Below are 21435 nucleotides of genomic sequence, written 5' to 3' on the forward strand. Positions count from 1 at the left end.
AAATGGTTTTAATTTGTCTCACTTTTGGCAGAAGTCAACATAAGATACTTTAATGTCTGTCTCTTGGCACTGGAGGGTGATCCTATGTAAGGAAACTGGCAGCTGCAGTTGTTTCGTAACAGACAGCCAGTCTAATGAGAGGAAAGAAGAAGATATTGAGCCACAAATTGTGGTATCTGACATCATCCAGCTTGTGCAAGAGAAGCAGCAGGTGCCAGCAATGCAAGCAGGTGAGAAAAATCTACTAAATGTTGTGAACGTTTCTTGCTGGTGCCAAGCTATAGAAAACCTTCATAACATAATATCCAAGTGTTGGCTGGTGGGATGGTTTTAATAAACTACTATTAATTTAAAATGTTTAAACTTCAATTTCTAGTAATTTAAGCAAGATTCTTATGCTAGGCTTACACAGAATACTTTTGCTTTAAATATCTTGTTGTTAATTTCCTAAATTGAAACACTTCAGTGGCTTCAGGAATGGTGGGTTGGTTTTTGGCTTTTAAACAAGACTTCAGCGATTCCTAATAGTTCCTTATCCTTTGGACATTGTGGATATCCACAATTGCGTATACCTATATCTGGATATCTCTGCTTGGGGTGTACTTAAGTCAGTAAGGAAAACTAATGTACTGTGCATTCAAGACTCTGGTAATTTCAATTGTTAACTTTGGTTCCAGTGCTGCTCTTAAGAATTTTGCATTAAACTTCACTACAGACTTCAGTGAAAGCAGGACTGGGCCATTCTTCATCAATATTGTCAGTTCAGTACATAGCAGATTCTTCACCTGAGGACTACATCCATCCCAAGTTTGACACTTGTGTTCCAAACCATTAATCACAGTGCAAAAAAAGCACCTTAAAATTCATAATTGCTACAAAAATTGTTTTCATTCTAAAAAGTCAAAAGATATAGGAATATATTTTCTTGAAACTAGATGGCGGGCACAGCTGCTGAGAGCAAGCATAAGACATTTCAGCCATGAATGTGATTTTTTTGGGGGGTGGAAGTTATAAGACTATAAAACTAAGAGCTCAGCATGAAAGCTCCTTCTCCATCATCGCTAACAGTGTTGCTGGCAACACTAATCAGACTAAAAGAAATTGAATCATGTTTGTGGTCATTCTTAACGAAGTTTTGATTTTAATAAATTAGCCTCATTGACAATACAGAGTTCTATGACTGTCAAAGGTTGCTTAAAAATCAATTCTAGAAATAATTACAATTACAAAATATTTTACATATTTAAAACTAACAGTTTATATAGTGGGTTGCGTAGGAGGTGGATGATGGATTAACAGTTTCAATGCTTGTTCAAATGATTTCTTCAAGACAAATGAACCTCACCCCTTTGAGTTCTGATTTAAGAAAACCCGTGTGAGCATAGCCATTGAAGCTGAACACTCTTTTTGTGGGGGAATACTGCTATTAAAATATTGCTATGGGGAATAAATTACAGAACTTGTAATGGAGTATTCTCTTTTCAGTGGCCATTTTTTGGCTCACAACACGTATTGGGTTTTTAAATCTCTCATGCAGCCTAGTAATCTGTGATAGATCGTATTAGAGAGCATTCTCACTGCCTTTATTTGTTTAACCATCTGCTGTTAGTGTTTTAACCTCTTGCCTCGTTTTCAAAAGTCAACCTCCCTATTGTATTAAGCATTATTTATATTGGAATATCTCCCAGGAGACCCAGGCAGGATTGGGGCCCCATTGTTCTAGACACCGCATAAATGTAGAGCAGGGGACAATTTCTGCCTCAAAGGGTTTGGAGTCTAGATTAAGATGTGACGTGGGGAAACAAACAGTGGAAAGAATAGAGGGCAAGGGTAACAAGGACAGAAGCGTGATGTTGCATAGACAGGTTGTGTGCACAATTACTGTGAAGTTGCATCTATAATACTCTTTCCTCGGTTGCCTGTAGAGCTGGTTTGGGGGAAAAAAAGTTCATGATTGTTTTGTCCCTGTGTGGTGGGGTTGTTTTTTTTGTTTTGTTTTTGTGTTCTTTTTTTTTTTTAAGTGGAAGAATTTCAAAAGCTTTCAACCGATTCTAGTCAACCTGCCTTCTTTCCCTTAGGGCACAATGTCTTTGAGGTGGCACTGCCTCCTCTCAGTGCAGCTCCACCTGAGTCAAGCTCCTTGAGTACTGTGCTTGCAGGCCAATGTCAAATGCTGCCACCTCCTGCAAATTGTGTTTCAGGGTATGCTCATGTAGCAATGGTGTCTTCTGACCAGTGGGCTGACCCAGCTCACTTCCACGCCCACAGGCTTTCTGGAGCCTGATCTTCTTGCAGTTTTTTGTTCCACTCTCCTCCCATGGCTTAGAGTGAAGTCAGGGTGGCTCTAGAATTTGTGGAAAGGTAAATAGTGCTAGTATGGCATACTGGTGAAAACCATTGTAAAAACAGCAAGTAGGATTGCTGTGACAAACCGCTCCCAAACGAGGGTGCTACAGACAAAGCTTTTACCAACGTTAAGACCTAAGCACAGCTCAGTTCGGGGTTTAAAGACTCAAAACAAGTAAAGATCTGGAACAGAAAATAAAGCATGAAAAATCACTCTGGTGCAAAATTATGCAATAACAACATATATTTACCGAATAGAAAATACTTTTTAAAATGTAGAACTGAATAAAATGGGCTCCTTTTCTGTTTAGTTTTTATGTGGAAAAATTACAGGAGAACTGAAAAAGCAGCTGAAGGCACATGTGCATCAGCAATTCATATAGAAGCACAAAAACTTGTTACAAGAATAATTAAAAACCAATTTAACCATTGTAAAGCTGTAATTCACAGACTCTTGAAATGCTTAGCTGTTACGTTCATAAACTCTTTGAAGAATGTTCTTGGCCTCAACTAAAAATGTTAAATTACATAGCTTTCTGCAAAAAGAAAAGGAGTACTTGTGGCACCTTAGAGACTAACCAATTTATTTGAGCATGAGCTTTCGTGAGCTACAGCTCACTTCATTGGCATCTGATGAAGTGAGCTGTAGCTCACGAAAGCTTATGCTCAAATTTTAGTCTCTAGGGTGCCACAAGTACTCCTTTTCTTTTTGCGGATACAGACTAACACCGTTGCTATTCTGAAACATAGCTTTCTGTGTACAGCAACCAATACATTTTCAGCCTTAGATTGCTGAGATTGCTTGTTTTGAGATGTTCTAGCAGGTCTAGTTCAATAAATCGGAAACAGATTTTCAGCTAACATTGTATTACCAAGCCACTGGTATGTACTCCTTTTGATAACAGCCTAATGGAAGTACCAGCCAAAAAAGAAATAACCTATTAAGCCTTTATAAATTCTGCTAAATCCACTGATGCATTGCACTCAAGTGATTCACCCCCAGGAGCAAATCAGGATAAATGCAAGAAGTGGTAATGTTTGTTGTTGCTCACTAAATAGTGATATACAACTGTTTTACCATATATTATCCCAGAATTGACTGCCCTCTCAAAAAGGGATGGGAAATAATGCATTTGGATTAAATCCATTCTACTTTTGAATGTCCTGAATGTAACTAATTTCCCCCACCACTTAAAAAAAAAATTTTGGAATGCTGAGAGTGCAGGAAAGATAAATTAGCCAGTCTAGCTAATCCTTTACTTGCACTTTATTGGAGAAAATCTCCTAAGAAACTTCCGTGGAACAGGTGCTATTCCCCAAGAAGCTTTACCCTACTTGATATTTCATTGGAATTAACCTTGGTTTTATTTGGAAGGCTGCAAGGGACAATCTGGAGAAATTTTTTTTCAAAGGGTTTATCACAAGAAATACAACTGGCATGTGTACAGAGAAAATATTGATTAAAAACAATAACCAGAATGGATGACCAGGTTGCTTGATTATAGAAAGAACTGTAAAATTTGTATATTGTCCTCAACAGTTCTGAGTCCTATCTTGGCTTTGTTTTATATTAGAAATCACTATGTGATATGGCATAGCAGCAAAAGGATTGTTTTAACTCTGATGAGCAGAAAACTGAGCGAGTACCAATATATAGGGCTTTAATTTGGCCTTTCGCACTCATTTAAGAATGTTGGCATATCTTTTATATAACAAAACAGGTTCGTGTGTATGGAGTTGTGCATATGAGAGCTTGTAAACCTAGGTCCAGTAGATGGAAAATATCCCATTCATGTGTTTTTTTTTTCTTTTTTTAAAGACTAGAGATGTGTGCAAATATCTGTGGGTGAAAATCTCTTTCCTCTCCCCCACTCCACCTGTGTGCCAGTGATCTATCCTTAACCTAGAGGTGGCTGAATTTCATTGGTGAAACTATATGTATGTACATTGAAAAGTGTGTTAATTTGCATTAATGACTGGAAGACCTACTGTGGATAGCTGAATCTGGTAAGTGAACAGTTTTTTTTGTAGATTTGGGACAATGGTGATTGACTAATCTGACCACTGGCATAACACAGGGCATAGGATTTCCCTGTGTTTCTTCCTGCAGGTCCAATAGCTGTGTTTGAACAAGAACATACCCCTGTGGTATGGTTTGTGGGGGTTTTTTTTGGTGTGTGTGTGTTTTTCTTTTTTTTTTTTTTTTTTTTTAAGAAAATGCCATCTTGATTTAAAAATGTCCCTGTGATGGAAAATGCACCATATCCCTTAGTCAGCTGTGTTGGGGGGGGGGAGGGAACCCCCCCATTTTTTTGTCCAGTCTGAATTTGTCTAGCTTCAACTTCCAGTCACTTACTCCTGAAGGAATTCTGCACCAAATAATTCTGTGCACAATATTTTAAAATTCTGCAAATTTTATTTGTTAAATAAATGTGGAGGCTCTGGCATGGCAGTGGGGAGCACAGCCCATTAGCTGCATGCAGGTGGGCAATCACCCTGCAGCCTCCACCTTGGGACACAGATTCAAAAGTGAGACTGTGCCTGACACAACGCAAGGGCTGGGCCTGCCCTAGAAACACCCCGGGGCCCTCCCCCTCTGCGCCAGACATACTAGGTTTGGGCAGGCAGATTCAGTCTGACAGAATCCAAGTGTAGAGGGGTTTAGTGTGTGGGGGATCCAGGTAACAAGTGATAGGGTTCTGTGTGTGGAAATCTAGGTCCAGGTGCCTGTGGGGGCAGGAATCTGGATGCACAGGGGCTCGTTTGGGGGGGGGGGGGATTCTGGTTGCAGGAACAATGAGAAGCTGCAGGAGGGTCCAGCTAAAGGTGATTAGGGATTAGTGGGGGGGGGGGTCTGGGTGTGGGAGGGTTAGCAGGATGGGGGGTCCGGGTGCTGGGGGAATGGGGTGGGGGTTTGGGTGCAACTGGCTGCAGCTCAGTGGGGTGGCAGTCTGGGTGCAGAGGGCTGGTTGGGGTGGTGCTCATCGGGATGGGGATTTGAATGTTGGGGTTCTGAATGCAGGGGGTGAAGCTCAGCAGGGGACTCTGGGAAGGGGGTGTCTGAATACACAGGGGTTGGGCAGACGGGAGCAGCTCCCTCACAGTGACCCCCTACAGCTGAGGAGCAATGGGGGGCAGGAAGTGCCCTGCCTGTTCCATGCAAAGGAAGTGCGCTCCCCCCTCAGCCCAGCCAGGAGTAGCAGCTGAGTCTGGCGCAGGGTAGGAGTCACTGGGTAAGACTGGGGAGAGCCAGGTGCATGGGGGTGAGGCTTGGTGGGGGTAGGGGGGCACTCTGGGTATGGATACATGAAAATTGAGTCTGACCCAGCACAGTGGGGAATCCCCAGCCTTCCCCCTCCCCTCCCTGGTAGTGATTTACCTCTCTTCCAGCTGCTCTGGGTGTCTGCAACAATGTGCCTGTGCTGCTGGGGAGAGGTGCATGGCCTCCCTTGTGGCTTCCCTTTGTTTCCCTGTCAGTCTTTTTTTTCTTTTTTCTGCAGGGAAGCAAAGAAATCTGTGGTGGACATTAATTCTGCACATATGCATTGGCTCAGAATTCCCCCACGAGTAAGTCATTGGATCTTGTAACATCTTTCTCTGTTTAGATTATAAAATTTCCGTTTCCTGTGTAGGTGTTTCTAGACTGCAGTCCACTCATTCCTGAACCTTCTCTTTGATAATCTAAATGGATAGACTCAAGGAGCACAGTTGCTATAAGGCATGTTTTCCAATCCTTTAATCATTCTTGAATTGTGGGTATCAAAACTGCACACCGTTTTCCAGTAGAGGTTGCACCATTAGGAGAAAAAAGGCAATGGAACTGCAATGGGGTGCACAAACCCCACACAGACTGGGAAAGGGTAATTGAACTGCTGTGGACTCAGTAAGCCCTGTCCTGCTACACCTGCAGTAAGTGTCAGGCTTGGAGGGAGGAGTTAAAGGGGGGGCTGGCTAGGCGGGAGAGTAGACTTCAACCTCTCTCTCCGTAAGAGGGAGCCTAGCAGGGGCCAGGAACTAACTACAGACTGCTGCCTTCTAGAGCATTCATGAGGAAAGGTAGGCTTGACATGGGACTATTGTTTTGAATTTGCTACCAGCAACTTGTCTTGTGTTTGTGTTGCTGAGTATGAGTGCTGTAGGTGCTGCCCTGCCTGAAGGGGGCGACACCTGAATAAACAGCTTGTCCTTTTGCACCTGACTGGGAATCCAGCCGTGGTTTGTTGCAAACTCAGGACCAACCTTGTAACAATAACCTCTCTATTTCTACTCTCTATTTCCCTGTTTTATGCATCCAAGAATCACATGAGCTCTTTTGGCCACAATGTTGCACTCAGAGCTCGTGTTCAGCTGATTATCCACTATGGACTCCAAATCCTTTTTAGTGTCACTGCTTCTCAGGATAGAGTCCCCTATCCTGTAAGCATGGCCTGTTCCTAAATGTATGACCTTCCGTGTGGCAGGCAGTCCTCAACTTGATGATGTTCAACTTATGATGAACGGCTCTTACAATGCTTCTGAATTGATACCCTGATTTGACTTAGGACAATTGGTTTAGACTTCACAATGCTCGGTCCCGCAACGGAGAGGATTGTGGTTCTGAGTTACGACGTTTCGACTTAGGATGCAATTTTTAGGAATCAAGTGTGTTGTAAGTCCGAGGACTGCCTGTATTGAAATGCATGGTAAGCTGGGCACAAGCAAACAAAGTGATCCAGCTTACTCTGTATCACTGTTCTATCCTCTTCATTATTTACTAGTGCCCCAATCTTTGCGTCATCTGCAAACTTCTAGTAGCAATGATTGTTGCCCCTGTCCCGTTCCCCTTCCCCCCCCGCCCGGAGTAATTGATAAAATTACTAAACAGTGGCAGAGGCAAGAACCGACCCCTGATGGATCCCACTAGAAACACAGCTGCTCAGCAGCGATTCACTGTTAAATTATCTCAGTGTAATTATAATTTTACTTGTTTTAATCCATTTAATGTGAGCCGTTTGATTTTTGTATCATTCTCATTTATTAATCAAGATATATTTCATTTGATACTGTAAGACGTTACAGAAATCTATTCCATCAACACTATTACCTTTACAAACCAAACGTAACTTTTTTTTTAAATACCTTAATTTGACAAGACCTATTTTCCATAAACACACATTGATTGGCGTTAATTATATTATCCTCCTTTAATTCTTTGAGTCCCATATCAGCAGTGCTCTGTGTGGCATGTGCACATGTAAGATCAGATATACAATCTATATATACACACAATGTACAGGTGGAGTTGGTGGCTTTCTAGAATACTATGAAATATCACATACAGTAGTGTGATATATTTATAGTAGAGTGATGAACTCTTAGTAGTATGAAATTCATTCTTGTCCTCTGCTAAATATTAACTGTGAAGTTGTGTGATAATGTTGGGTTTTTCTTGAATTTTAGCAGGTTTGCAGACTAGTAAAATGACGCCTGGCAGGTCACTTCTGAGTACCGTATATACTTGATCATTAGCCGGTTTGTTTATAAGCCAACACCCCCCCTTCCCCCCAAGATGGATAAGTAAAAATGGAAAAAAATTATGACCCATTCATAAGCCGACCCCATAATTCAGGGGTCAGCAAACTTTGGCTCCCGGGCCATAAGGATAAGCTGCTGGCGGGTCGAGATGGTTTGTTTACCTTGAGCGTCCTCAGGCATGGAGGTAAACAAAGTGTCCCAGCTCACCAGCTGCTTACTCTGAGGGGCCAGGACAGCAACTGGTGGGGAAATTTTTTTGTGGAGGAGAAGCTGGGGGCCAGGGGAGTAACCCCTGTGATCACCCCCCACATGACCCCACACTCTCCCCATCCCTTCTCACCTTTAGGATCCTTTGGGCATGAGAGATGCAATTTTTAACTTTGTTACGCTCGTATAGCAAATAGTTATAATTATGTCCTGAATAATTACTAACACATTCAGTTTAAAGTAAGGAATATAATATTTCCTTAATAGGATGCAGGCATTTTCTTTACTAAGGTATTCTCATGAAGATGGTGAAAAGAAGTGCCAGTTGGCTAATTGTTTCTTTCAATATGTCTATAAAAGCTCTTCAAGTTGGATTGGAAGCATTCTTATTTGTCACTATTTATCTTGAGGAAGGTAGCAACACTTTCCTTTGAAAGGAGATCTCATGACACCGTGAAGAATTCTAAACTCTGCCACTAAGAGTGGTTTTGTACTGACATGTTTGCAGAGATGCATAAGCGTGGTAGCCAAGTATTATGTTTTTAAGATTTAAAGTGGCTTAAGAATTGAATTTGGAAACTCGTTACTATTTAAAAAGCTGTTTGTTCAAGTAGGACTACAAATGTCCTTTGTGCATCAGCCAGGGATGTGTCGCTCCCCACAAAACCCTGTCTTCACAAGATTAAAAATACATTATTACTTTATTGAATTGTGTAATTTGACAAATGATAAACTTTTATCTGGTAAAAGCTTTGTTCTACCACATAGATGTATAGTAGAAGCTTATATCTTCAGTTAGAGAGATTGTTACATTATATTAATAATGTATTTTTAAGCCATGAGTTGATTGTGGCTGAGATCTAAGAATTATACATAATTGTTTTTAATGTATTTTTGTCACACTGTTCAACATTATTCATATTTTTTCCTCTCGTATCTTTAGAGCTTGTGTTTTTGTTTTGTTTTTCCCTCCTGCATGGGTATTCTCCATCACAGAGATGGTAAGGTTTAAAAACAAAAATAATACTTGCTATACATGCTTAATTCTTGCTGAATAAAAATAGCCTCTTAACTAGCCTGTTCCTTTTTTGGTATCGATTTAGGGTGAAATTCACCCTGGTGAAGAGGGCCTCTTACAAGATCCTCCACAGTTCATACCACTCAGTCCCTCAAAGTGTGTTTCTGCAGATGGGTCAGCTATGCATATATCTGGCTTAAATGTAGGTAAAGTGAATTTCACCCTTAGGAAGATGCACATATCACCTTTCGTAGTGGAGTACGTGTGATACCAACTCCACTTTCTAATGAACTTCACCTTATCTGTTGGAAGTAAATGGAAGAAATATTGTTTTTTTTAAATTTCCATTCCTAGCTGTCCATTTCAAGGCAACTGCACCTGTATACCTCTTCCATGGTCCACTAAGGATACCCACTTCCAGATTTCTGGCTCCTTTGCTGTCACTCTCTCTTGGGCAGAGACTCGCATCTCTCTCCCTCCTGACGGGGTTGTTAAGGCTGCATAGCTCCTTGATCATGCTGTAATATTCGTAGCAAGCTAGTTTACCTAAACAGGCCAGTATCTGCACTTTGCTTTCTCACCAGAGGTTATGAATAGTATAATTGCGGGCAGTTATGAGTTTCCACACCAGTCTTTCTAAGCAAGCCCATTTGTTCTTAAGGTGAAAACATTACAGAGAACTGTTGAAAACAATAAAAGAATCTACACATGTTAAAAAGCTTACCAAAGGTCGCTCCAGCCTTGGAATCATACAGGTGTCAGTCCTTCAAATCTACAGCTCTGTTTTCCCCATGGTTACAAGTTCATGACTGTCTTCAGAACCAGAACCCAGACTGAGCAGATCAGCCTGTTTCTTTATATAGTTTAGGCCTTTGAACTCTAACCTCTGGGAACAGGTAGTTGGCAGACAGTCCCCCTCATCTCAGGACGTAGCTTCAAAAGGCTTGGTTTTTGCATAACTGGAGAGGGGGAATTTGTATTAACCTCCCCCTAGGTATTCCCCAGGAAAAACACTTTTTATTCTTATTATTCCAAAAGCATATTCTTGTCTGGCACAATGTCAGTGTAGTCTTTTGAACTCCCAGGTTCACATCACATTTTCCCCCTAGAGGTTACATACAATCCCAGCCCACAATAATACATAAACTTTGCATTTAACAGTCACATACCAGGATGCTATCCAGACCAGCGGAGGGCTGTGTCACCCCTGCCTTGCAACCTTGTGTGCCTTACACTGCCTTGCTGAAGTAGCTCACACCTGGCTGCTTACAAACAGCCTTCTGGCATGCAAGCTACACCCTGCGTGTCTGGGTAACTGCAGCCTGCCAGCCACACTTGGATTACACTCTGGCTTTTACCAGCCTGGGTTATACTGCAGGGTGACACCAATGCACTCAGTCCCAGGTTGTCCCCCTTCCCCCCCCCAACCCCCGCCAGAAATGTAAATCTTGCACTGCACAGCCCTCTCCTGGATGGTCCAAATATAAGTCCACTGTTCCTGTAAGGAATAATACACAATGGTTTGTTACCCAGACACTTCAATTTGAACACACCGGATTAAATAAAACAATAAAAAAAGTTTCTTAACTACAAAGAGAAATTTTAAGAGAATACAAGTAATGATCCATAAAAGACACGGTTACAAGAAAAATAAAGAGAAAACACTTTCTAGTGCCTAACTTTTAACAAACTATGTTAGATTAAAGCAGTTTCTCAACACATGCTTGTAGTAGCATTATTAACCCAACTCTTCAGGTCAGGACCCTTCCCCCAGAGTCCAATGGCTGTTTCCTTTGTCTTCTCAGGTACAGAGCATGAGATGGGTAGGGCGAGAGAAATGGTTGTCTTGGGGTGTTTCCCCCTCTTTTTTTTATAGTTTTTATTTTTTAAGTTCCTCTTTGTAAAGCATTTCCAGTTGAGAACCAGGAGACAGGCAGTCTGCCGGAAGGAGGAGATACCATGCTGTTTCTTTGCCAAGATGCAGATCTCTTTGCCCTGTCCCCACTTCTTTGCCAATGAGTGGCCACTTCGTAGGTAATGGCGCATTAGCTTTGTTGACACTTAGCTGTTGTCAGCTTGCCTTTTGTCTTTGGAAAACTGGTTTAACCACTCCCCAGACTTATTTGTGAAACATGCTTTAGTCATGATTTCAGCTTGCGTTCATAACATTACATCTAATGTTGCTATATGCATTTTACCATAATATTACTGATAAGCAAGTTGTGAATTTTCAAATGATACCTCACATGGCATACTTTGTACAAAGATTATTACAAAAGTGTGTAGAGTGTGAACATGGATGTATTCTGTCACAATAATACAATAAGGTTTTTCGAGGATATTGCAGGAAATTGCCATAGCACACTAGGTACTCCTCTGAAGGACCAGGGCTCCATTGTACTTGGCATTGTACAAAGAAGAAAGTCCCTGAATTACAGAGCTTGTAATCAGTGTCTGTGTATGGGGCATGCTCTCTCGTATATTCATCATAGATATGCTGACAGTCCTTAATTCTAGGTACGACTGATACTATTATAAAAAGATTATACAGTCAGTAGTAAAGGGACAGACTTCATAGATTTTTCACAAGTCTGTTCCTTTACTGACTCTAGAACTTTCCTGTAATGGTGTCAGTAGTGCCCAGTTAAGGAGTTAAGGAGACTGTCAACTGTCAGTTAAGGAGTTAAGGAGGACAGTTAAGGAGTCTGTCAACATGTCTATAATGAGCCAATCTTTTCAGAAATTTATCAGCTGACGTTTTTCTGCTGTTTAGTATAAAATAGTTGTAAGTTTTTGGCACGTTTAGAACTCTGTATCCTCAGGGTGAGACATACTTAATGGCTAACTGGAGCTATGCATTTAATCACATGGAAATAGACCCACCGTACGGCTAGTCTGTATTGTCTCATTGCTTCAAATAATAATAATAAAAAGGGTTGAAATCCTGAAGTCTGTGGAACTTTTTTGCCAGGACTTCATCCAGGATGTTCAAGTTGTGCAGGTTAAATCACACCTTAAACCAGTGGTTTTCAAACTTTTTTTTTTTTTCTGGCAACCCAGTTAAAGAAAATTGTTGGTGCCCATGACCCAACGGAGCTGGGGATGAGGGGCTTGGGTGCGGCAGTGAGGGCTGTGGGGCCGGGAATGAGGGATTCGGGGTGTCGGAGGGGGCTCTGGGCTGGGGCAGGAGGTTGGGGTGCGGGGGGGGGCAGTGCAGGTTTTGGGCGGGGCAGGGATGAGGGGTTTGGAGGAAACTCAGGGCCGGGGCAGGGGGTTTAGGTGTGGGAGGGGGTCAGGGCTCTGGGCTGGGGATGAGGGGTTTGGGTGCAGGAAGGGACTCTGGGTTTGGGGGCTCAGGGCTGGGGCAGGGGATTAGGGGTGCAGGTTTGGGGCACAGGCTGACCTCCAGCGGCTCCCAGTCAGTGGCACAGTGGGGGTGCTAAGGCAGGCTTCCTGCCTGACCTGGCTCCACGGACTCACTGTGCACTGGAAGTGGCCGGCAGCAGGTACAGCTGCTAGTTGGAGGCATGCGGCTTTTGCCTGCGGGCACTGCCCGCGCCTCCCATGGGCCGGTTCCTGGCCAATGGGAATGTAGTGTCAGTGCTGGAGGTGGGGCCAGCATGCAGAGCCCTGTGGACCCCCTGCCTAGGAGCTGGACCTGCTGCTGGCCGCGTCCGGGGTGCAGTGCAGTATTGGAACAACTAGCGACTAGCCTGCCTTAGCCGGGCAGCACCGCCGACGGGTTTTTCAATGGTCCAGTCGGCGGTGCTGACCAGAACTGCCGCAACCTATTGCCTTGCATTCTGCGACCCCGTACTGGGTCGTGACCCACAGTTTGAAAAACCACTGCCTTAAACTAATAAAACAGTCCATAGTTAATACTGAAACATCTTTCTTGAATCCCCTGTTTGGCTAGGTATTACAGCATGTATGGTATGTAAAATCAAATCTTATTTGGGTAGGAATATTAAAGTCCAGACTTTAATAAATAAAAAAAAAAAAAAAAGCGTAGCAAAAACTCAAGTCTTATTAGCTGAAAAGGGAAATCAAAATCTACCAGGAAAAAAAAATCACACTTCAGGTAAAATTTCAAGCTATTTTTTTTATTCTAGTAAACATGTAGATTCATAGATTCATAGATTCATAGATATTTAGGTCAGAAGGGACCATTATGATCATCTAGTCTGACCTCCTGCACAATGCAGGCCACAGAACTTCACCCACCACTCCTAAAAAAGACCTCACACCTATATCTGTGCTATTGAAGTCCTCAAATTGTAGTTTGAAGACCTCAAGGAGCAGAGAATCCTCCAGCAAGTGACCCATGCCCCATGCTACAGAGGAAGGCGAAAAACCTCCAGGGCCTTCCAATCTGCCCTGGAGGAAAATTCCTTCCCGACCCCAAATATGGCGATCAGCTAAACCCTGAGCATATGGGCAAGATTCATCAGCCAGATACTACAGAAAATTCTTTCCCGGGTAACTTGGATCTTACCCCATCTAAAAACCCATCACAGGCCATTGGGCCTATTTACCATGAATATTTAATTACCAAAACCAAAAACATGTATGTTGAGTAGAACTGTATCTGAAAAGCCACCTCATTTGTCCTCTTTCAAGTCCCACTACCATGATGCCTACATAAACACAGACAATGATTAAGCAACTTTACTGCTGTGACCACTGTCTTACATGCTGATCATTATGGTCTCATTTTTTCCGTGTGCTCCCTCTGTTTATAGTCATATACACTGACCCAAAGTTCATCAGACTATACTTACTACCATCTGTAGTTGCAAGGGCTGTATTTTTGTTGTTTCTCATCTGGTTCAGTGGACTGGAAGTTAGATTTAAGGCAAAGTTTCAAGTATTGCATGCTGCAGAAAATAGTTCTAATTGCACACTTGACACAACTTAAGTGTGAGATGTATCTGAAGTACTGCTGCAGTACTCTTTCTTGGACTATTCACATATATTGTTAAAAGGCAAAGAAAAATCTTTTTCAAGAAGGGTTTGCCTGCATCTTGTGGGGGAAAAGTTTTTTTTTTATTCTTATAATAAATAACACATCAAAAGCAATGGGTTTTCACATTTGTTCCTTTCCTTCAAAAGTTTCCTGCAGAAACTATTTGCTCACCAAAACTAATATTAATGGGATGGCTTAAAACCTCCAAGATAACTTAGCAGTTATAGTTCAAATCCTGTGTTTTGACTCACCTGGTTTTGCTACTTAAGACCACACATTCCTCTGAGAGAGGAGCTCACAGAGTGGCAGGGGGTTATATAGAGTTATAAGCCTTCGCTCAAAACTTCCTTGCTTTTTGCACGCTTAAAGGGAAGCTGCACCCATTTTGATCAGGATGGACTTCAGAGACTTCTCTTGGTAAAAGAAGCATAGTTACCAAATATAAATATAAATTGAAATTTTTAGAATATTTTTGAGGCCTCTACAGAAGGCAGCTGAATTGCTGAAAATCCTGTATTTTACACAGGACCAATAAAAGCAATAAATAAAAAATGAAGGCCTTTAGGGTTCTATCCAGTGTATCAGATGCTCTTAAATGTCATCTGAGCAATTTCTTGTCACTTTTTTCTTGAGTGGTAGATTAGCATTTGTAGAAGAGGCTAATGAGGGGGAAGGTCCCCCATTATATCTACTTGCTCATTTCAAAGCCAATAGTTTAAAATGCTCTGTCATCACTGATTCAGAGAGGGGGTTAAACATTTCTGGTTTGCTTCAAAGTTGGCCTAGGAGAGAATTGATTGAAGGTTATCTGTCTACTGTTTGAAATGAGTTCCTTGTCTCAAACCACTTCCTCATCACATAAAAACCATCAGCACAATTGGAGTCCTTGTTAGAAGCATCAGTAGAAAGACACATACTGAATTGCCTCACTCCTACGGGGAAATTGGGAAGGTCACTGCCTTGGGTGTGGCCAGAGACCTCTGAGCTGTTAGAGCTATTAATCCAGCCACTGTCGCATGTGCTAAAATATTAAGAAATGCTAGTTTATTTTTAAAAAATCCTGTTATTTTATACCAATGTGTTAGACATAAAATTTTCTTTTTTAATCAAATTAGGTATAGCTTTCTTTAAGTTTCTTCATGTTAGAGAAGTGGGTGATTCTTTTGTTACGTACTGTATAAAAGATCTCTTTTTAAATGTGGAAGGGGGGAAAAAACAAGTAATTTTCTTATGTAAACTGATGTAGCTTTCATGGTAGCAAAAGCTTCTATAATTAAGATTGCAATGCAATTTCTGTTATAAACCTTCACTTTAATTCACTCATCAGTTCCTCAGATATTCACCTTATGTGCAGAAACTTTTGATGCTTGTTCAGAGCTGAAATAGGAATATTTCTGGAAGCTTTACCAAATCCATTTAGTCAGTTGGCCAGATTTTCAAAGGCATTTAGGTGCCTAGTGGAATTGATAAAAGGGCCTAAGCAGGTTAGGTGCCTTACTCCCATTGATTTTCAAATCTGTAAATCTGGCCCACTGTCTACTTTAGAAGGCAGAGGAACCCATTATTTCTTATTTCTAAAATTTTATTTTTGTGAATGGATAACATCTAGAACTTTTTTAAAACTTTATACCTCAGATGTGACTCATCTATAACGACAAGTAAGTACATGGTAAGTTTAGGATTGTTGTAATTTATTAAAATGAAGTGATTAAAAGTGGCTTCTTTGTATAGATAGTAAAAATCTTGTATTAGATTTTGAGTTTTATTATTGCTCATGGCACTTAGGAGTTGACACAGTATGTGTTTTGTAATTTTTTTTTAAAAACTCAGTGAAATAATACATATATAAAATCTGTAATACTAAAGTTATGAACTTGGGCCCCAATCCTGTATCTATTTGCTGGAGTGGACCTGTGCAGCATTCCACTAACTGACATGAGTCAAACTATCACCACCTAAGGAGAGAGAATTCATAACAAAAATTGTGTGTACACACACAAGCTGTACTGTAAAGTTGTAATCTTGCATCTTAGTATGGCTAGAAACAAGTGTCTCCTCCCAATGGAAAGAGTTGTGCGGAAAAACTATATTTTTATAGGTGAAGATTGATGGTTCCTTTTATTTTTCATCCTGTTGGACAAACTCCAGACAAAATGCTTATCATTATTGAGTTTTGTCTCTTTAAAAAACCTATAGTTTGTATTTTTTGAATTGCTTATAGTTTTAAAAATGGTGATATGTCAAATATACTTTTTGCTTGAGGAAAAGGTTTGTGTTTTTTGTTTTAATAGCTAGAGTTTAAAAGCAGGATATTTAATCTGCAGAGTCACTTAATGAATTGTATTTTCTCAGATCAGTTTATCAGATTGGTTTGAACATATTTGATTATAAGGTACATTAGAAAAATTGTGATTCTTTGAAATTAGTTTAAATTGTTCATAATTAAATTACTGTCTAATTTCTTAAAATGCAGGCTAAGCTAACCAGTGAACAAGTTATTCTTCAAAACTGATAAGTTTAGCAATTGCACATGGAAATATATTTCTTGTGTAGGAGATCCTGCTCATGTTACATCTGTTGTTTTGTTAAGTTTAATCCTGTCAAAAGTGTATGACCTGTTTTTGAAGAAGCTCACCTGGTGAGAAGTACTCTCACAAATTACTAAATGTATTGGAAGAAAAAATAACCATTGTAACAACCCTCTTGTGTGTGACTTTCAGTCAGGAAGCACCTCAGGGTAGAGTTGTTCCTAGCTATTACCATGGAGATGGTGATTGATTTCTGCTTCCTCTTGAGACCCTGCACTAACGGAAGGTTTGTCCGTGCTGAACTGCTGCTGGATGATCCCTAACTCCAGTAATCCAGAGGGGATTGCTGGTGGTGAAGGCAGGCTAGGGTGGTGAAGGCACTCCTTCAGTGCTGCCAATGAGGTCTGTGGGAGGTGGAATGTTGATCCCTAAAAGACTGGGAAGTTGTGCTGATAGAGGCTTCCCCAGTCGTGCCTCCACAACTGATATATGATTGGGCTGTGTGTGGAGGTTGTTTGGCTACCTTTGACAGATCCCAGTTTTGACATCTGAAGGATCCAGAGGCAGACTGACCCATCTAACATAAGAACAGCCACTCTGGGTGAGACCAATGGCCCATCTCGCCCACTATCCTGTCTTCTGACAGTGGCCAATGCCAGGTGCTTCGGAGGGAATGAACAGGTGGTAATCAAGTGATCCATCTTGTCGTCCTTCTGGCAGCCAGAGGCTAGGGACACTCAGAACATGGGGTTGCATCCCCGACCTGGCTAATAGCCATTGATGGACTTAACCTCTGTGAACTTATGTCATTTTTCTTTGAACTCCATGATATTTTTGGCCTTCACTCCTGCAAGTGAGTTCCACAGGTTGTGTGAAGAAATACTTCCTTTTGTTTGTTTTAAATCTATTGCCTATTAATTTCATTGGGTGACCCGATTCTTATTATGCAGTGGAATAAATAACACATTCTTTTTCACCTTCTCACCATTCATGATTTTATAGACCTCTGTCATATCCCCTCTTAGTCATCTCTTTCTCCAAGCCAAAAAGTTCCAGTCTTTTTTAATCTCTCTTTATATGGAAGTAGTTCTACACCCCTAACAGTTTTTGTTGCTCTTCTCTGTACCTTTTCCAATTCTAATATATCTTTTGAAATTGAGTGATGAAAACTGCATGCAGATATACCATGGATTTATACAGTGGCAATAAGACAGAAAATATATTTATCCCTTTCCTAATGGTTCGTAAGATTGTTAACTTTTTTTGACTGCTGCTTCACATTGAACAAATGTTTTTTAGAGAACTATTCACAATGACTCCAAGATCTTTCTTAGGTGGTAACCACTAATTTAGATTCCATCATTTAGAAAGTTTTTTGTCTTTAGTCATCCTTATAAAGTGCCAGGGGTGACGGATTCTTCCTAAAAGTGGGGGGCCTTGCCCCCTCTGTTGCCACGCCTTTGCCCTTCCTCTTCACCCCCTCCGACCCCCTCCTCGAGGTCCTGGCCAAACTGGAAGCTGGGGTCAAGCTGGGAAACTTGCCCCCTCCCCCCCACCCTGGGCAGGTGGAGGGTCCGCTGCTCTGCACAGATTCCTGCATGGCTCTACCCTGACCTGGCTCCGGCCTCCGGCCTGGCCTGGGGCGGGGTCTCGGGGGTTGAAGAGCTGCAGCCTGGCCATGGGCCGCCCCACCCTGGGCAGATGGAGGGTCTGTGGCTTCTCACAGGTGGCTGGGCCTGGGACAGGTTCCAGCTTCTGGTCTGACCAGGGGGTGGGGCCTCAGGGAAGAGGAGGGGCAGGGGGCGGGGCCTGTGGCGAAAAGTGAACAGGCTAGGCCTGTCTACTTGCAAAAGAATTATGAAAGTGAGGTTATAGAAAGCAGCATTTACACTAAATGAATGTATCCCACAGCTTTTAAATGTCATCATACATGAATATTTTTCTGTCCCTTATTTGGGGGCTTTTTTCACACAGTATGGCCCATATTTGAGCCTTGGCATATGACATATGTTTGTCAGTTCACTTTCTACCCTCTTTAAGCAGTTAGCCCTTAATGGACCTGCACATAGTCAACTTCCTCTGAGATGTTTAAGAGAACCTTTTCTTGATATGATAGCCTGTAGTTGAGGCTGTGCTTTTTGTATCACCCATTTAATTAGCCTAACTATGGGGAAGTTGAACTAGAAAAGTTAAAGTAAAGCTCTTCATTGCATACACTGGAGGCTGTTCAAATTTTTCTATTTGTGCAAAGTTCACAGGTCCCGCTTAAGGACAATATTAAGGACCAATGGGGATAATCCATTGCACTCTTTGCATCTGGATATGGAGGGTCTGGCGCCTTAACCATAATTCCTTCCCATTTCTCTGAATGCAAATCTCATAGCCCTGCAAATCTATCTTCCTAAAAGGTCTGCACTGACCTTGAATCCTACTTCTGCTCAGCCAGCAGGTGCTGCTGTTGAATCAATAGGACTGAGGCAGTGTAAGGGTGAGAGCTTTTGAAATATTCTGGGGACTTGGATTTAACACAAGGGGAGAGAGAGAGACAAGGCATTACTATAAAACAGCAAAAATAGTGTACATAATGGTTTCCAGTAAGGTATGAAAATATTGCAGATTGGGAATCTGTTATTTAAGAGATCTGCAAGTATATTTATAGAAATTAATTTATTGAGGTTATGAGTTGAATGCCCCAACAGTAAGATATGGGGTGAGGGGGAGAGAAGGAACTTTAAATTTGCCTTTTTACTGTATAATACAGTTTTGCCAAATTTGTAAAATTATTTTTACTTGCATCCTAAGAGATAAAAATGTTTCATCACTGATGATGACTGTAACCTATGAAACAACACAACTTTGCAGAAACAGTCCAGGGAGATCACTGATTAACCTAGGAAGCTGAGTAGCACATACTCCCTCAGCCGCCCCAGAACCTGCATGGCACATAATAATAAGTAAAAACTTTCCCGTGCAAACCCTGAAACTGGCATCTGATGTCAGCAGCTGTGCCAGGGGAGGCTTAGCCTGCCCTGGCCTATTATACCTGCTGTCCATGGAGCTGAAGTTTTCAGAGAGCTATCCACATGGACTTCAAGATCTTTCCTGAGTGGTAATGAATCCATCATTATATATGTGTAGTTGGGATTATTTTTCCAGTGTACATTACTTTGCATTTATCAATGTGGAATTTCATCTGCCATTTTGTCATATAGTTACCCAGTTTTGTGATAGCCCTTCGTAACTCTTTTAAAGTCAGGTTTGGATGTAACTATCCTGAATAATTTTGTATCCTCGGCAATCTTTGCCACTTCATTGCTATATTTCCTTTCCAAATCAGTAATGAATATATTGAACCACACAGGTCCCAATACAGATCCTTGCGGGACTCCATTGTTCACATCTCTCCATTATGCAAACTGACTCTTTATTCCTACCTTTTGCTTCCTATTTCTTGGCCAGTTACTGATCCATGGGAGGACCTTCTCTCTTAACCCACAAGAGCACAGGAGCCACTACTGCTGTAGGTAGCAATGAACAGACACCAGTGTCTGTAAATATTGTTTACAAATTAGTGTAGACCCCGAATGAAGAATTGTGATAGAACATGCATGTTGATTAATTCAGATTAGACATTTATTTTTTAATTCCCCCCCAAAATTCACTTCTATCAACTTTTACCTAAAATAAGAGAATAAGTTTTCTAAAAATACTATCCATCACACTGAAAATCACCAAGTTGCCATTCTGTATCATAGCCTTTCTTTTTCTTGGCACAATTCAGGTCAAAAGAAACAAAGTATACTGCTCCTAATTATAAGGTATAAAAGTGAAGTTATGAATTTGGTGCTCGCAGCAATAAAAGGCATGTCTGTGATGTTTTATGTGCATGATGAGATTTGGTGCTGTGTCTTTAAGGGAGCTTAGCTTGGGGAGAGTGGGAGCTAAGGTGGCTTTATGGCTGGACAGTCCTGGGGGATGTACGGGTTTGTTTATGCTGCAATAATAAACCCGCGGCATGAAGCCCCAGAGCTTGGGCTAATTGATTTGAGCTCAAGAAACTCAGGCTGCCTGGCAAAAAATAGCAGTGTAGATGTTTGGACTCAGGCTGGATCCCAAGATCTGAGACCCCTCCCCTCCTTGTGGGGTCTCAAAGCCTGGGCTCCAGCCTGAGTCCGAATGTCTACATTACAATTTTATAGTCCCATGAGTCTGAGCCCCATGAGCCTGAATGAGCTGACCTGGGTCAGCAGCCACGGCTGTGCTGCAGGTCTTTTATTACAGTGTAGCCGTACTGTAAGGTATATCAGCCTCTTTAGGCTGTTCTATGTCTGCAGCACTGCCTGCAATCTGCAGCTCTGCCCCTTTCAGGACCCATGTTTCAGGGTTTGTGAGGGGATCCTTCCAATGCCAGATGGAGTGGCATAAAGGGGCACCGCATGCCTTTTACCCAGAGTAAAGAAGTCGGAGCGAGGATGAAGATCTTCCCTCAAGGATTTGGGTAAATGGTGTTTGCAAAAAAAAGAAAAAAAAATGTTGCGGAATTCTGTTTTGCAAGTCAGCAAGGCTCTCACTGCAGAAATGTCTTTCCCTATTGAATGGTAAAGCATCTGCAGCCATTGGTTTCCGTGGAAACCAATTTTGCTGGGAACACACTGCACTAAACTGAATATCTCAATTTTTCTGAACTTGAGATTTATGTTATCTCTGGAGTTTAACACTTGTGCGTGGAGTGTTTTATTTCATTTGGCTCTCAAATGCTGTGTACTGTACCCTTTTTTCAAATTTACAAAGTAAATGGTCAAAGGAAGAGATTAGCTACACGCTTGGAATTTGTGACAAAGCAACAAGAAAGGTTG

At 41.6% G+C, this 21435-nt stretch overlaps 1 protein-coding gene across 10 annotated transcripts in view; it reads left to right on the forward strand.

The window, feature by feature from the left end:
• MCF2L (MCF.2 cell line derived transforming sequence like) overlaps positions 1 to 21435 on the forward strand; it is a 266639-nt gene that overhangs the window by 12794 nt on the left and 232410 nt on the right. For 8 of the 10 annotated variants that reach the window (XM_073350279.1, XM_073350290.1, XM_073350166.1 and 5 more), the window contains one exon: positions 32 to 230. In XM_073350279.1, coding sequence (XP_073206380.1) covers positions 53 to 230 — 178 coding nt within the window. In that variant the 5' untranslated portion in view covers positions 32 to 52. Of the gene's footprint in view, positions 1 to 31; positions 231 to 20982; positions 21078 to 21310; positions 21432 to 21435 lie in introns of those variants that run through there. The other 2 variants (XM_073350250.1, XM_073350258.1) reach the window with 2 other exon arrangements.

Source organism: Lepidochelys kempii, chromosome 1, assembly GCF_965140265.1.
Source record: "Lepidochelys kempii isolate rLepKem1 chromosome 1, rLepKem1.hap2, whole genome shotgun sequence".
NCBI classification, from domain to species: domain Eukaryota; kingdom Metazoa; phylum Chordata; order Testudines; family Cheloniidae; genus Lepidochelys; species Lepidochelys kempii.